Source organism: Schistocerca americana, chromosome 2 (assembly GCF_021461395.2).
Source record: "Schistocerca americana isolate TAMUIC-IGC-003095 chromosome 2, iqSchAmer2.1, whole genome shotgun sequence".
NCBI lineage: Eukaryota > Metazoa > Arthropoda > Insecta > Orthoptera > Acrididae > Schistocerca > Schistocerca americana.
Genome location: NC_060120.1, coordinates 258,504,511 through 258,522,494, shown reverse-complemented (window position 1 = coordinate 258,522,494; position 17,984 = coordinate 258,504,511). Strand labels below are relative to the sequence as shown.

The 17,984-nt window shown below is 47.2% G+C and overlaps 1 protein-coding gene across 1 annotated transcript in view; it reads right to left on the bottom strand.

Annotated features, from left to right (window-relative positions):
- LOC124593941 (frizzled-4) overlaps positions 1–15,703 on the bottom strand; it is a 468,332-nt gene extending 452,629 nt beyond the window's left edge. Inside the window, exon 1 of the mRNA XM_047132291.1 lies at positions 15,200–15,703. Within this exon, the coding sequence (XP_046988247.1) occupies positions 15,200–15,703 (504 nt within the window). The remainder of the gene's footprint in view (positions 1–15,199) is intronic.
- Between the last annotated feature and the right edge of the window lie 2,281 nt (positions 15,704–17,984).

The window sequence follows — 17,984 nt, the reverse complement described above, 5'->3', positions numbered from 1 at the left end:
TCCCGTCGGCTGATGGCCGCTACTGCTGGGTGTGTTATCCGTCCAGCATTTGCTGACAGCTTCCCCGGCATTAACCCACGTTTCGTCTAGCCAAATTATGGAATAAATGTCTCTGCCCACAATTTTGTGCAAGAAAATGCTACGAGCGGTAACAATATGTGCCCTCTCTGACAGTACTTTGCGTCCGTCTAGCGTTTTGTAACGGAAACCCATATTTTTTAGCACAATTTTTAGTGATGTTTTACCACCCCTGAAGAGTTCACTTCCTTTTAAAGAGCCGGCCGCGGTGGTCTAGCGGTTCTGGCGCTGCAATCCGGAGCCGCGGGACTGCTACGGTCGCAGGTTCGAATCCTGCCTCGCGCATGGGTGTGTGTGATGTCCTTAGGTTAGTTAGGTTTAAGTAGTTCTAACTTCTAGGGGACTTATGACCTAAGATGTTGAGTCCCATAGTGCTCAGAGCCATTTTTTTCTTTTAAAGAGACTAATAACTTAGCTACAGTCGGATACTCTTTTCTGCTGTAGTAAGAATAAACATGCCTACGAATTGCATCAGTTTGGAAAGAATCTAAATCTGTGATAGGACTAGGCTGCTTTTTCTTCTTTCCCGGGGTTGTTAAAAATGTATTATTTGATCCAGACAGCTCGGAATCATGACGGCTCACTTCAGTTTCTTCCAAGTTTATTAGTAATACTCCCTTACTTACTACGGTTCTTGCACTAATTCCAAGAGTTTTCGACGTACGTTCCACCACTTTATCGGCAGGAATTGATGGCTGTCCATGAATGTTTACGTAGGTTTTCTCCTGCTCGTAAAACTCACGAGTTCTGCGTAGTAACTCCAGTGCCTGGCTGTTTAGCGGCACCCCTCGACGCAAAGGATTGTCACTACGTGAACGAAGTCTTTTCGGTGGCATTTTCCAAGTATGTAAACTCACAATGTAACAAAAGTCACAACGATATAGCACACAGTACAACGAAAACACGCGGTAAACAACATACAATTCACGTTGTTTACACATTAACTAAACTAAGCCGGCAACGCGGGAACTTTGACGTCACAGCACGTGAGTAACAGCAGTGCTCACTGCGCTGTGATTGGCTGGCGCCCCACGCTGAACGCCTAGCGCCTATCGTTCTTCACTTGTTACTCTGTTACGCTGCCAACTTCATACGCAAACGCCAAGTGCAATGTTTCAGCGGCCCGGGTTATAGTTTCGGTGGAGGGGGAGCTTGGAAAATGTCATGTTACGGGTCTGAACTCAAAGGAAGCAAACAAGCGCTGCAACATTGTATAGTTCGCAATTACGTGCGAATAGCAGTGGTCACCTTCAAACGAGGACTAGTTTTTGTCCTGACTGTGTGACGGTGCGCTTAAACGGGCAATATTTTACGACAATGTGTCGCCGCGACAGTGTTGCCGACATGTACATCTACGTGATTACTCTGCTATTCACAATAAAGTGCCTGGCAGAGGGTTCAATGAACCACCTTCAAGCTGTCTCTCTACCGTTCCACTCTCGAACGGCACGCGGGAAAAAGGAGCACTTAAATTTTTCTGTGTGAGCCCTGATTTGTCTTATTTTATCGTGATGATCATTTCTCCCTATGTAGGTGGGTGCCAACAGAATGTTTTCGCAATCGGAGGAGAAAACTGGTGATTGAAATTTCATGAGAAGATCCCGTCGCAACGAAAAACGCCTTTGCTTTAATGATTGCCACCCCAATTCACGTATCATATCTGTGACAGTATCTCCCCTATTTCGCGATAATACGAAACGAGCTGCCTTCCTTTGTACTTTTTCGATGTCATTCATCAGTCCCATCTGATGCGGATCCCACACTTCACAGCAATACTCCAGAATAGGGCGTACAAGCGTTGTGTAAGCAGTCTCTTTAGTAGACCTGTTGCTGCGATGTAGCAGCGGTATTGCAGTATTGCTCGGCAACGTTTCTGGTCGAGCGGGCTGCTGCATGCAGTTGCCGAGATATGGTCGTACTGTTGCAGCAGGGGTGGATGATATTTCGTATGGCCAGGCTGTATGTATCTTTGACCTTGTCTTGAAATGCTTCCCCACCACTCTGCTTTGCCTCTTCCTCACGCCGACACCGCCGCAATGCCACGTCACATAATCTGGGCGGTGAAGCAGAATACAGAGGGTGGACATTAATATGGAAACACCAAACACGCAGAACATTACAATGCCTAATACGTTTGAGCAGTGATAAAAATTGCTGTTTTGAAGAGCGCGCCGCAGCGCGTAGTGTGAAGCAGTCGCCCTCCGTTTCTGGCGGTGGCGCCGCTGTGGCAATCGCAGCTTCGGTGTCTCCCACTGGTGGGAAAGGGGAGAGGTAGCCTGTTCACGTGCATTTAAGGGGCGCTATCAGCTCGCTAGGGGGAGTCTGGTCAGTTGGTCAGCTGGGTCATTGTGGGCAGTCAGTGTCTGTCTGTCGTCCGGAGTGCTAGTATGTGTTAGGCCGCCAGTATTCTCGAGTTTGTTCAGGCAATAGTCATTGGCGGTTGGTCGGTCGCGCACTGGGACACAAGATGACTTGTCGCCACGTCAGTCCAGTGGGCTGCGCCGTATACGAGAGCAACAGGAGCCACCCACGACATCGGTCTGACCGGTGCGAGGTGCGACACCGTGAGACGGGACATCGGCGCGCCTTCCTGCGTCCGTTGAAGCAGCTGGCAGCGGACGGTTCGGGAGAGCGTTTTGGGGGTGCTGCGCCAGGTCTTCGCCAGACATCGCAGTTTACTAGAAGTTAAGTGATTCGTGATATGTTGTTTCATTTACTTGTTAAATTCTACTTGTTTTCTTGGTCAGTCTCTCGTCCACAGCTTGCTCGTCTGTCTCCCGTCCGTATTTGTTAGGCAGTTAGTCTCTGTCTGTCTGTGTGTCGATTTGCCGTACGTTAATAGCTGCCTCTGTCATGTTTGTCGGATTCGGTGTTAACGAATTTATTGCTTGAAGTGTAACGGCCGAATTCCTAAAATATGTTTTTATCTTGCCTATCATCTTGAGAGGCGGTATATGTGTAACGTAGAGCATGTTTGGCCAGCCTTGTATATTTTATGTAAGACTGCATTTCATGAGTTTTTATTTAAATGGTCATTTTAGTATATAAGGTTGCCACCCTTCCATCGTAAGACCTTTTTCTTAAAATCAAGTTGCACCTTCGGTGGCAAGTTTATCTTTTAATGTTAGTGTTTTGTACTATTTCCATCCCTCCTACGGGGTGCACAGTTTATGTGTTTGTGTGAGTTGTTAAAATTTTTAGTTTAAAGTAATCTGGTATGTTGCAGATTTGCACCAGTGTAGTCTTTCAGATGTTGTTGCGAGCGGTCGTGACTACGGCCGTGTCAAAAGGGAGCGGCTAGGTTCTCAGCCCGAAAGCTCACACAGTCAAGAATTGTTCTTGCTGCCTGTGAATAAATTGTAACTTAATATTTAGAGGGTGCTTTCTGATTATAATTTTAAATCTGTTTAAAAAAAGGGCTTTTACGAATAAAATTTCCATTTGTTGAAAGAAATTTGATTTGTTTTCATCAGTTACCCATTGGCAACTACTTCCACGTTCACATAGTGTGATTAAATGTGTTAATGTTCTTGATGAATCGCTAGTAGATAAAGTAAATTCTTAAGAAAAGGTTTTGAAGGTAAATTCACAGTTCAACGTTGTAGGAAAATGGACCGAATTCAAACAGCTTTCAGTTGTCTCGGAATGGATAAGTATAGACCCTGTATGGTTTTCAAGGGAAACTTACACCATTCTACCTGCAAAATAGGGGCACGTCCAGGCAACGATAATGGAGGTGAATAGCGATTACGCACGCTTCTCTCCAAAGCAGACCACAAAGGCGGAATAACATTGAGATCCGGTGACTGGTGTCCAGGTGAGATGCGAAAATTCATCCAGGTGTTCACAACCCCAGTCCTGGACGGTGCGAGCTGTGTGAACTGCCTTGTCGATTGGAATACTGAGTCACTATTGGGGAACAAATACTGTACCATGGGATGGACCTGATCAACCAAAATAGTCACATAATCCTGCAAAGTGGCCATGGGGCCTGTAGAATACCATGACACGGCTGCACAAATCATCAGCGAACTACCCATCATGTTTCGCTCTTGGGACGTAGACGCTGCTAGAAATTTGAATCAGTATGCAAGAAGACTCGTCCGCCCAAATGACATTATTCCACTTATCCCCCAAGTCCACTACTTATGGCTCGGGCTCCATGTTTTCCTGTTGGGCGCATTTACACCACCGATGAGTGGTCTTGGAATTCCAGCACGCCCTGCAGTTTCCAGGTTACGCAGCACTCTTCGTGTTCTTTTGTTGGTGACAGGGTTCGCGACTGCGACATTCCGCCGTGCAGCGACTTCTGCAGCTGTCTCCTGTTAATTTTCGTCACAATTGTCTTTCATAACCTCAACCACGATCACTCAACACGCAGTTCGTCCGCGGTAACTTAGCAGATGATATTTTTCCGGTTTCCCTGTACGTAGTATAAATCTTCGACGAAGTGCCCCGTGAAACAGGAAACACTTCGGCTATCTTCGTCACGGAAGCAGCCACTATACGACCATCAACAGTTTGCCCACGTTGGAATTTATTCAGCTCCAACACAATACACTCACAACTACACAGAACACTGTTTTGAACACGACTGACACTTATATCGTGTTGAGGACATTGCTCAGGTGCCGTTCGTGGTCAAACAAAACAGTGCTACCTGCAGACTTGGCTAGCAACCGCGATTTTGTTCAAGCACGCATTTCTCCATTTTTTCTCCAAGCGTTGTATGTACGCCAGTTTCATGTACACTACTGGCCATTACAATTGCAACACCAAGAAAACGACGTGCTACAGACGCGAAATTTAACCGACAGGAAGAAGATGCTGTGATATGCAAATGATTAGCTTTTCAGAGCATTCATACAAGGTTGCCGCCGGTGGCGACACCTACAACGTGCTGACATCAGGAAAGTATCCAACCGATTTCTCATACACAAACAGCAGTTGACCGGCGTTGCCTGGTGGAACGTTATTGTGATGCCTCGTGTAAGGAGGAGAAATGCGTACCATCACGTTTCCGATTTTGATAAAGGTCGGATTGTAGCCTATCGCGATTGCGGTTTATCGTACCGCGACATTGCTGCTCGCGTTGGTCGAGATCCAATGACTGTTAGCAGAATATGGGTTCAGGAGGGCAATACGGAACGCCGTGCTGGATCCCAACGGCCTCGTATCACTAGCAGTCGAGATGACAGGCATCTTATCCGCATGGCTGTAACGGATCGTGCAGCCACGTCTCGATCCCTGAGTCAAAAGATGGGGACGTTTGCAAGACAACAACCATCTACACGAACAGTTCGACGAGGTTTGCAGCAGCGTGGACTATCAGCTCGGAGACCGTGGCTGCGGTTACCCTTGACGCTGTATCACAGACAGGAGCGCCTGCGATGGTGCACTCGAAGACGAACCTGGGTGCACGAATGGCAAAACGTCATTTTATCGGATGGATCCAGGTTCTGTTTACAGCATCATGATGGTAGCATCCGTTTTGGCGACATCGCAGTGAACGCACATTGGAAGCGTGTATTCGTCGTCGCCATACTGGCGTATCACCAGGCGTGATAGTATGGGGTGCCATTGGTTACACATCTCGGTCACCTCTTGTTCGCATTGACGGCACTATGAGCATTGGACGTCACATTTCAGATGTGTTACGATCCGTGGCTGTACCCTTCATTCGATCCCTGCGAAACCCTACATTTCAGCGGGATAATGCACGACCGCATGTTGCAGGTCCTGTACGGGCCTTTCTGGATACAGAAAATGTTCGACTGCTGCCCTGGCCAGCACATTCTCCAGGTCTCTCACCACTTGAAAACGTCTGGTCAATGGTGGCCGAGCAACTGGCTCGTCACAATACGCCAATCACTGCTCTTGATGAATTGTGGTATCGCGTTGAAGCTACATCTACATCTACATCTACATTGATACTCCGCAAGCCACCCAACGGTGTGTGGCGGAGGGCACTTTACGTGCCACTGTCATTACCTCCCTTTCCTGTTCCAGTCGCGTATGGTTCGCGGGAAGAACGACTGTCTGAAAGCCTCCGTGCGCGCTCTAATCTCTCTAATTTTACATTCGTGATCTCCTCGGGAAGTATAAGTAGGGGGAAGCAATATATTCGATACCTCATCCAGAAACACACCCTCTCGAAACCTGGCGAGCAAGCTACACCGCGATGCAGAGCGCCTCTCTTGCAGAGTCTGCCACTTGAGTTTATTAAACATCTCCGTAACGCTACCACGGTTACCAAATAACCCAGTGACGAAACGCGCCGCTCTTCTTTGGATCTTCTCTATCTCCTCCGTCAACCCGACCTGGTACGGATCCCACACTGATGAGCAATACTCAAGTATAGGTCGAACGAGTGTTTTGTAAGCCACCTCCTTTGTTGTTGGACTACATTTTCTAAGCACTCTCCCAATGAATCTCAACCTGGTACCCGCCTTACCAACAATTAGTTTTATATGATCATTCCACTTCAAATCGTTCCGTACGCATACTCCCAGATATTTTACAGAAGTAACTGCTACCAGTGTTTGTTCCGCTATCATATAATCATACAATAAAGGATCCTTCTTTCTATGTATTCGCAATACATTACATTTGTCTATGTTAAGGGTCAGTTGCCACTCCCTGCACCAAGTGCCTATCCGCTGCAGATCTTCCTGTATTTCGCTACAATTTTCTAATGCAGCAACTTCTCTGTATACTACAGCATCATCCGCGAAAAGCCGCATGGAACTTCCGACACTATCTACTAAGTCATTTATATATATTGTGAAAAGCAATGGTCCCATAACACTCCCCTGTGGCACGCCAGAGGTTACTTTAACGTCTGTAGACGTCTCTCCATTGATAACAACATGCTGTGTTCTGTTTGCTAAAAACTCTTCAATCCAGCCACACAGCTGGTCTGATATTCCGTAGGCTCTTACTTTGTTTATCAGGCGACAGTGCGGAACTGTATCGAACGCCTTCCGGAAGTCAAGAAAAATAGCATCTACCTGGGAGCCTGTATCTAATATTTTCTGGGTCTCGTGAACAAATAAGGCGAGTTGGGTCTCACACGATCGCTGTTTCCGGAATCCATGTTGATTCCTACATAGTAGATTCTGGGTTTCCAGAAATGACATGATACGCGAGCAAAAAACATGTTCTAAAATTCTACAAGAGATCGACGTAAGAGATATAGGTCTATAGTTTTGCGCATCTGCTCGACGACCCTTCTTGAAGACTGGGACTATCTGTGCTCTTTTCCAATCATTTGGAACCCTCGGTTCCTCTAGAGACTTGCGGTACACGGCTGTTAGAAGGGGGGCAAGTTCTTTCGCGTACTCTGCGTAGAATCGAATTGGTAACCCGTCAGGTCCAGTGGACTTTCCTCTATTGAGTGATTCCAGTTGCTTTTCTATTCCTTGGACACTTATTTCGATGTCAGCCATTTTTTCGTTTGTGCGAGGATTTAGAGAAGGAACTGCAGTGCGGTCTTCCTCTGTGAAACAGCTTTGGAAAAAGGTGTTTAGTATTTCAGCTTTACGCGAGTCATCCTCTGTTTCATGCGCAGCTGTACCTGTACACGCCATCCAAGCTCTGTTTGACTCAATGCCCAGGCGTAACAAGGCCGTTATTACGTCCACAGGTGGTTGTTCTGGGTACTGATTTCTCAGGATCTATGCACCCAAATTGCGTGAAAATGTAATCACATGTCAGTTCTAGTATTATATATTTGTCCAATGAATACCCGTTTATCATCTGCATTTCTTCTTGGTGTAGCAATTTTAATGGCCAGTAGTGTATTTTACTGTAGTGCTATTTCATATAGTCATTGTTAGCACAGTTTCTCCCATCATTTCGGACTGAGCGAATTTACAACTTGCTCCATTAAAAGTTTTCTATTAAGTTGAAAACAAATTTTAAGTAATGTGTTTCTTCTTCAGACAGAATTCTGATCGTGATCCAGTCATTCGTTACCACATCTGGACATCTGCGTGGCTCGTGATATGTTTTGTGATTGACGATTATGTTTGGTGTGTGTGTGTGGTTTAATGACATAGGACACGTCATGCTCAATACTTTCAATATGAGCTGCAGAGGTTTGTTAACTAAACTTCAGTGGTCACGGCAAGAGGAAAGTCATTTCTGTCCACTTAGCGCCTGAGATATGAAGGCACCACTCAAGTCCCGTCTTCACAGCTTCAACTTTGCCCGTACCTGGCCGTGAAAGCCAAGATTTCTGGCCCGAGAACGAGTTTGGCACACAGTTTTAATCTGTCAGGCAATTCCGCTGCTGAGTAAGAAATGTTCGTTCCGAAATTTATGCTCAATTTATTAATATTTATTTATTGTGGAAGAAAAAAAACCCAAAAAAGAAAAGAGCAAAACTCAGTGCCCCAGCATAGCTCGGTGGGGTAAACCATAAACATATCTGGTGCCCTTAACGTATACCTAACAACAAACATTACATGGGCGTTTGTGAGGTATTACTTAAAATACCGCATTAGAAAATCAGTGGTACTTACGTAATACTTCACGCTGTGTAGGTTCTAGCTGTCTAATGGCAGGGCTACGGAAGTAGATTGAAGCGTTCGCTATGTAATCAACGCAATGTAGGCATCTACGCAAAAATGAATGGACCTTCGGCTATTCGGGGTACAGCCGGCCGCCGGTGGCCGAGCGGTTCTGGCGCTACAGTCTGGAACCGCGCGACCGCTACGGTCGCAGGTTCGAATCCTGCCTCGGGCATGGATGTGTGTGTTGTCCTTAGGTTAGTTAGGTTTAAGTAGTTCTAAGTTCTAGGGGACTTATGACCTCAGCAGTTGAGTCCCATAGTGCTCAGAGCCATTTTTTTTATTCGGGGTACAAGGATAGAACTAGTAGGTGGTTCTCTTCGTGTAATTGCTTCCTTATTTCTTGAATGTATTTAACGCTTCGGTTGGAGGCAGTCCTTAGCTTTTGGTTGTTTCTTTACCAAATTGACTAGGCGATGATGTACGAGACGAAACCATTAACAGAAAGTACAATCATGGAATGGAAAAGTCAGAAACGTCATTTATTTGTAAGGAATAATAATAGCACTAATAACAATAGTAATAATAATCTTTGGACGATATTAGGAAATTAGATAAAGTACATGAGCATGAAAAAGATGAAAAGTGACTTAAATTTCTCTAAACATACAGAAACAAATATTTTATACGAATTTACCTGCGCACAGATTTGATGAAACTACAAATTCTCCGTTTATTTTCCCAGCTCACTTTTCTAATATCAGCTAAAATCTGTTCAAATTCAGTCAACTTTTTTTCTTTGCCGAATGCAAGCGATTTCTGGAATTTAGCCGCGCGCAACCTATATGACGGTCGGTGGATTTGCTCCTGACAAAACAGCTTCTCCCCATCATTGCTCAAGAGATCGCCGCCACGCGTCCAGCACGTGCTGAAACATATACCCCAGCACAGCCCGACTGCTGTAGGTAGAGTGCCCCATTTGACTACGCCTTGTTGGCAACGATAACACTTGCCTAATCGAAAGTTTCCCGAAGGATAACAGTCTGCCGCACTGGTTCGCATTTATTGGTATTAAGATATCCTTATTCTCTTGGATAGTATGCTGGTATGTATCTTACACGCTTAAAAATCGCTAAAGAGCCGAAACTGTGCAGAATAGGAAAAATCAAAACAAAAAGACGACTGTCCAGCAGACTGTTGTCAATCAGAATATTTGTTTTGGCTCTTAGGACTCATTGCATATAAAATATAATACATTTAGGTGGCAAAAAGTCAAGGGGATAGCGATATGCACATATACAGATGGCGATAGCGTCACACACACAAGGTGTAAAAGAACAGTGCACCGACGCAGCTGTCAGATTCATACGAAAAGGTATCCGACGTGATTATAGCCGCACGACGAGAATTAACAAGGTTCGCAGGAGAGCTTCTGTAAAGTTTGGAAGGTAGGAGACGAGATACTGGCAGAAGTAAAGCTGTGAGTACCGGGCGTGCGTCGTGCTTCGGTAGCTCAGATGGTAGAGCACTTGCCCGCGAAGGGCAAAGGTCCCGAGTTCGAGTCTCGGTCGGGCACACAGTTTTAATCTGCCAGGAAGTTTCAGAATTAACAGACTTTGAACACGGAATTGTAGTAGAAGCTAGATGCAAGGGACATTCCAATTTTGGAACCTGTTACAAAATTCAATATTTCGAGATCCATAGTGTCAAGGCTGTGCCGAGGACAACAAATTTCGGGCATTACGTCTCACCACGAACAAAGCAGTGGCCGACGGCCTTCACTTAACGACGAGAGCAGCGGCATTTGCGTAGAGTTCTCAGTGATAACAGACAAGCAACACAGCGTTAAATAACCGCATAAATCAATGTGGGACATACGACGAACGTATCTATTAGGGCAGTGCCACAAAATTTGGTGTTGATGGGTTATGGCAGCAGACGACCGACGCGAGTGCCAATGCTAACAGCGAGACATCGCCTGCAGCGCTTCTCCTGGGATGGTGACCAAATCTGTTCGACCCTAGACGACTGGGAAAGTGTTGCCTGGTCAGATGAGTCCCGGTATCACTTAGCATGATAAGAGCTGATGGTAGGGTTCTTGTGTGGCGCAGACTGCGATAAACCATGGACCCAGGTTGTCAACAAGGCACTGTACAAGTTGGTGGTGTCTCCATGACCGTGTGGACTGTGTTTTCACGGAATGAACTGGGTCCTCTGGTCCAACTGAACTTGTCATTGACTGTAAATGGTTATGTTCGGCTACTCGGCCATTTGTAGCCATCTATGGACTTCATGTTCCGAAACAACGTTGGAATTTTTATGGATGGTAATGCGCCATGTCACCAGACCACAATTGTTTGGGACTGGTTGTTCTGGACAATTCGAGCGAATGATCTGGCCACCCAGATCGCTCGACGTGGGACATAATCGAAAGGTCAGTTCGTGCACAAAATCCTGCGCCGGCAACGCTTTCGCAGTTACGAACGGCCATAGAGGCAGCACGGCTCAATATTTCTGCAGGGGACTTGAAACGAATTGTTGAGTTCATACCACGTCGAATTTCTGCACTTCGCCGAGCAAAGAGGTCCGACACGATATTAGGAAGCATCCCATGACTTCTGTCACCTCAGTGTAATTTAGTCAAGTTATGAGTGTTTTGAAATCGCTAATAAATGGGGTAAGAACAAGTGAACCAAATCAAACGTAACTTAGTTGAAGGCAAGTGGTGAATGCGGAGGAAGATGACAACAATAAGTTCTGCAAAGACAGTGTGTTTCAGGTATTAAATCTCAGAGCAGCGCTTACCCCGGAAGAAGTGTCTGATAACGAAAATGAATTTTATGGAGCTAGCCTTAGGGAACTCGCAGATGGAGTACCTAAACAATACTTTTCCAGAATTACAATCTCGCAGATTTGCGCAAATTTTTTTTATAAGAAAAACTACGAACTGCCATCCTAAGCATCGTGAGCCGTCCAAAAGAAACCATATCGCCAAGAACAAAAATGGAGTCAGTACTATGCATCCAGGATGTAGTTCAAGGACCGTGATACACCGATTTCTACAGGGGAAGTAAACAGTACACAAGACATTACAGTCCATAAGCTGTCAGCGCCCACATAAGCAATGGAAAATTTTTAGTATTTTATCATTCCTCCAACGTGCCATGTTGCCAATCTATCAGCAACTGACCTGACAGATAAATGAGATACTCAAATGTACTGTACTGCTATACGATACACTGAATCGAGTTACTAACATGTTTTACTGATCTACTCAGCTGAATAATCTTATGCCAACTGATTTATTTACCACCACACCAACGCTGAAATGTCCGTCCAGCCATCTTGACCTGTGTGTATATTACGCAGCCCTTTGCAACGTATATGCAGGAGTTTATTAGGTGCTAGAATTATTTTCACTTCTCCCGTCCTATCCGAGAATGAAACACGAAGGGGCGGAAAATATCCTGCACCATACACCGTTCGCGTACTGTGCAGGATCGCATTGTAGAACATCAGCGGCATACTCGCCTTCTTCAGCCTTGTAAGTCTGCCATCGCCGAACACTGTATTTCCACTGGTCATGCCATGAATTACAATGAGACAAAAATTGTGGCCCATACGTCTAACTTTTGGACTTCTATTATTACTGAATCCGTGGAAATACGGCTGTCTGACAATGAGTCTCTTATTAATCGTGACGGCGGTTACCAATTGAATTCGGCATGGAATCCAATTGTCGAAAAACTTCGTGTCCTCCGTAGCCGGCGTAGGTCTATGATGGAACCGCGGGAAGACAATCGAATTGTTATCGATGCGGCGAATTTTCAACACGGAGGGCGCGCGGCGCAGCAGAACCGAAAGCGCTAAAGTAGCGCATGCGCAACGCCAAGTGAATCCACCACGCATGTGCCGGAGGGACCTTAAATGCCAGAGCTTAGGGAGTGTTCGCCAGTATCACCTGAAGATGGCCAGAACACACTGCGCCGAAATATTGTGGCAGGAAGTTGCAAACATCCGGCAGTTCGCCCGAAATTTTGTGGAACAAAGGAATAGTCTTTACTTACGAGTTTTGGGTACGAAGCTGTTGTCGTGGCTTTCTGGAAGCTGATAAATACTACATGAACCTGAGCTGTCATAAACGAATATAGTACGCTAGCTGTCTCACGATCGGTGCTTGTTGAAACCACGTTGATTCGCGGAGAGGAGTTCTTGGTCTTTATAAAAGTGATTATACGTGAGCGCAAAATACATTCCATAATTCGAAAACATGTAGGCATTATTGAGGGCTGTAAATAGTTATACTCATCTGAATGAAACGAAGGAGGGAAGATTAACGTGTAGTCGAAGATGAGGTCATTGGGTTCGGAGCAGAAATTCGAATTGGGGAATTTTGTCGGCCGCGACCCTTAAAAGGAATCATTTCGGGATTTCCGCTTAAGCGATTTAGGGAGGGGAGATTTGAACCTTCGTCCCTCAATGCAGGTCTATTTCTTGTCCTACGGGATCTAGCGAATCGCCGCATTTGTGAGGAAAATGACGACAGTAGTTCAAATCTACCATCAAGGCACTCAGAAATAGGTTTCACGTTGTTTCCTCGATTCGTTTATTGCAAATGCCAGGACGATACCTGTGAAAAGGTCACGGCCCTTTTCCTTCCCCACTTCGAGGTTGTGATCCGTGCCTAATGACGTCGACGGGCGGGAAATTAAACTGTAACTTTTTCCTGTTTTCCCGGCTTTATCCATACAGGTTGTGTAGAGATGAAGAGTGTTGGACAGGATGGAGTGGCATGGAGAGCTGTATCATATGAGTCTTTGGACTGAAAATAACAACAATTGCAGCAATTGACGTGCACGAAGCCGACCACGATACTGTTGTGCTTAGTCTCCCGTGGCTGTTACGGGAAACACGCATTGACATTACAGTAAACTAGTACAGCGGTGACTAGGAAAACGCCTCGCACTGTGATTACTTTCGGGACAGTTGCGCACGTACTGACAAGTGGTTCACCGTGTACTCGTGAAACATCTCGATAAAGACTCAAGATAATCCGACCGAAGCGCACTCAGTCCCAAGTGCAATGTCTACATCTAAGTCTACGTGCCTACTCCGCAATCGACTACACGGTGCGTGGCGGAGGGTACCCTGTGTGCTGTCCTGTTCCACTCGCCAACAGAGCGAGGAGAAAATGACTATCTATATGCCTCCGTATGACACCTCAATTTCTCGTATATCATTCTCGCGGCGCAATGTATGCTGGAGGCAACAGAACCGTTCTGCAGTCAGTTTCAGATGCCGGTTCTCTAAATTTTCTCACTGGTGTTCCTCGAGAAGAACGCCGCCTTCCCTCCGGCCATTCCCATTTCAGTTCGCGAAGCATGTCCGTAAAACTTGCGTATTGCTCCAACCTACCAGTAACAAATGTAGCAGCCCGCCTCTGAATTGCTTTGATGTCTTCCTTTAATCCGATCTGGTGCGGAATAGGTCGCACTAGCGTCCTATATGCGGTCTCCTTTACAGATGAATTCCTAGAATTCTCCGAACAAACCGAAGTCGACCATTCGCCTTCCCTACGGCGATCCTCACATGCTCATTCCAATCCATATCACTGTGCAGCGTTATGCCCAGATATTTAGAAGATGTGACTGTGTAAATTAGGACACTACTAATACCGTATCCGAAGATTACGGGTTTGCTCTTCCTACTCAACATCAATAACTTACATTTCTCTGCATTTGGCGCTTAGATATTGTAGTTGAATAACAACTTGCGAGAAAGGGAAGTGTCTCGAGGCGAGGTGCAGGTGTGGTTTAACAGAGGTTTTTCAGGCTCGTTCAGACAGAATGCTGTGGTCGTCGCCAGTCTTCTCAGAAAATCGAAAACACAGAGCTATAAAACGGTAACATACTATAACAGAGCACACGGCCGCGTCCACTGTACGCGGTTCCACATACATTGGAGAAGCGACCATTATGATACTTTTGACCCATCCACTGCACTGAAATTTGGCAGTTTTTAATTGCTGTCATACCTTCTTTTAGCGGTGTTTTGTATTTGACGGATAACGAATGTTGGGAAAAATGATTCCGAGCTTTTCCGATGTAATGTTTTATCATGTGTCACCTGAAGATGTGGCTTGAACGCCACGAAACGGGTAGTGGTACAGTGATACAGGACCAAAATACAGCTGAAGCGGTTATTAACACCCAAGATGAAACAGAGCAAACTTTACGCGATGCGTAGCCAGGTGGCGCAAACAGCGTGCCTTTCATTTGGTCAACTGACGGCTTTCGCGAAAGGAAGTGCATCCAGGAGGAAAATTTAGCAAAATGTTGTAAACCGTGAATAGGGCGGCCTCTGTACGACAGGCAGTTTTTCCTCTGATTTCCTAAACGGTTTAAGGCGATTTGTTTGCTTTAAGACAGATACGGACGAATTTCTTTCCGACACCGTTTTTGCCGACTGTAATGACAGCATCGGGCGGGGCGTTACAACCGTGTTGTCGGTCGGAGCAGAAACGAGGCGGTAGGGGGGACGCGGTAGCGCCATACCTGCGGGCAGGCGTCGCGCGGAGGCAGCGGCGCCGTCGGGGGCGGCGCGGGGGCGTCGGCGGCGGGCGGCGGCGGCTCGTCCTCGCCGGGGCCCTCCATGCACATGGTCTCGTGGTTGTTGTCGGCCGGGAAGAGCGAGCAGTTGAGCGACGCGGGCCAGGGGAAGCCGAAGCCCTGCAGCACGGGCAGGCAGCGGCGGCGCACCGCGTGGCAGAGGCCGCGGCACGGCCCGATGGGCGCCGCCACCTTGTCGGTGCACATGGGCGCGAACACGGCGCACAGCAGCAGCTGCAGCTGCGCCGAGCAGCCGTACTGCACCAGCGGGTTGAACGACTGCAGCATGAACTCGGCCTCCTTCTGCGCGAGCGCCGACAGCCCCGTGTGGTTGTAGCCGATGCCGCGGCACATGTCGATGGCCAGTGGCTCGCAGCCGCGCGCGCGGCCCGCCGCGGCCGCCACGCCCACCGCCAGCGCCAGCAGCCGCACTCGCGCCATCGCGGCCCGCGACTTACTGAGAGCGCCGGCGGCCGAGGCGGCGCTGGAGCGCCGCGGAGGCATGGAGAGGGGGAAGGGGAGGGGGGACAGGGCTGTCTACCCCCACCACGCGTCGGCCGGCCACGGCGACACAACAAACCGGAGGGCCTCGTTAACCGCTCCGCAGCTGATCCCGAGCGCCTCCCGACAGAATCTCGCCCGCACTCCCAGCGACGCTGGCACGTGCGACTCTGGAAGGCCGGTATCGTACACTATCGTGCACTGAAGAGCCAAAGAAACTGGTACACCTGCCCGATATCGTGTGTAGGGCCCACGCGAGCTCGCAGAAGTGCCGCAACGCGACGTGGAATGCGCTAGTTGACTAATGTCTGAAGTAGTGCTGCAGGGATTTGATACCATCAATTCTGCACGGCTGGCCATAAATCCGTAAGAGTACGAAGGAGTGGAGATCTCTTCTCAACAACACGTTGCAAGGCATCCCAGATTTGCTCAACAATGTTCATGTCTGGGGAGTTTGGTGGCCAGCAGAAGTGTTTAAACTCATAACAGTGTTGGTAGAACACATTCTGAGGCATCAAGGGATCACCAGTTTATTATTGGAGGGCAGCTTGGAGGGTAAAAATCGTAGAGGGAGACCAAGAGATGAATACACTAAACAGATTCAGAAGGATGTAGGTTGCAGTAGGTACTGGGAGATGAAGAAGCTTGCACAGGATAGAGTAGCATGGAGGGCTGCATCAAACCAGTCTCAGGACTGAAGACCACAACAACAACAAGAGTATTCTTGGTTCCACTCTCTAGCAATTCGGGACGTATGGGGTGTCGCATCGTCCTGCTGGATTTGCCCAAGTCCGTCGGAATGCACAATGGACATGAATTGATGAAGGTGCTCAGACAGAATGCTTACGTACGTGTCACCTGTCAGATTCGTATCTAGACGTATCAGCGGTCCCATATCACTCCAACTGCACACGCTCCATACCATTACAGAGCCTCCACCAGCTTGAACAGTCCCCTACTGAAAGGCCGGTTCCATGCATTCATGAGGTTGTCTACATATCCGTACACGTCCATCAGCTCGATACAATTTGAAACGAGATTCGTCCGACCTGGCTACATGTCTCCTGTCATCAACAGTTCAATGTCGGTGTTGACGGGCCCAGGCGAGGCGTAAAGCTTTGCGTCTTGCAGTCACCAAGTGTACAAGAGTGGGCCTCCGGCTCCGAAAGCCCATATCAATGAGTTTTCGTTGAATCTTTCGAACACTAACACTTGTTGATGGCCCAGCACTGAAATCTGCAGCAATCAGCGAAGGGTTGCAGTATTGTCACGTTGAACCGATTCTCTTCAGTCGTCGTTGGTCCGTTCTTGGAGGATCTTTTTCCGCCCGCAGCGAAGTCGGAGATTTGGTGTTTTACCGGATTCCTGATATTCACGGTACACTCGTGAAATGGCCGTACGGGAAAATCCCCACTTCATCTCTACCTCGGAGATACTGTATCTCATACCTCGTACGTCGACTATAACACCGCGTTCAAACTCACTTAAATCTTGATAACCTGCCGCTGTAGCATCAGCAAACGATGTAGCAACTGCGACAGTCACATGTCTTATGTAGGCGTTGCCGATCGCAGCCCCGATTTCTGCCTGTTTACATACTTCCGTATTTGAATACGCACGGCTATACCAGTTTCTTTGGTCCTTCAGTGTATTTCTTTGTCACAACTGGTATGTCAAATATTTACATCAATGAAATTTGACAGTGTAATAGCTTGATGTCCTGCAATATATCAGTGACGTAAACCCAATCACTCGAATGTAGCATAAAAACCCGAAACGTGGGTCGTAAATAAATAAATATCAACACACTCAAATGGCGGTGTGTTCATTTAAAAGTGTAATAGGGAACTTTGTCATATCTCGCCTTTCGTCTAAGAAATATGATCAAATCTAGAGCCTCACCGTAGATTTGATCATAAAAGTTGTTCATCTTCTGTCCACTGCAATGTGAAATGTAGTCGTTGGAGCGCTGGCATCACTACAGCTATTTGATTTCTCTATATTGTGTTTGTAAACACGGCTTCAAAGTCGCGACCACTGATGTTTGGTGAGACTCTTTTTAATAACCTTCCTTCGACGGGTCTGTGTGTGTATTTGGGGGGAGGGGGGGGGGTGGAGGGTGAGCAAGGGGCACAATGCATGCTATTACTCGTGTGCTGATTGGCAGGTGGCGACTTCACATCCACAACCCCACAACCATAGCTACAGTCATCCACTTTTACATCTGGAAACATCCGAACAGCTTTTAGCAAGCCGGAGTAGAGCAGGTGGTCTCACTCTAAAA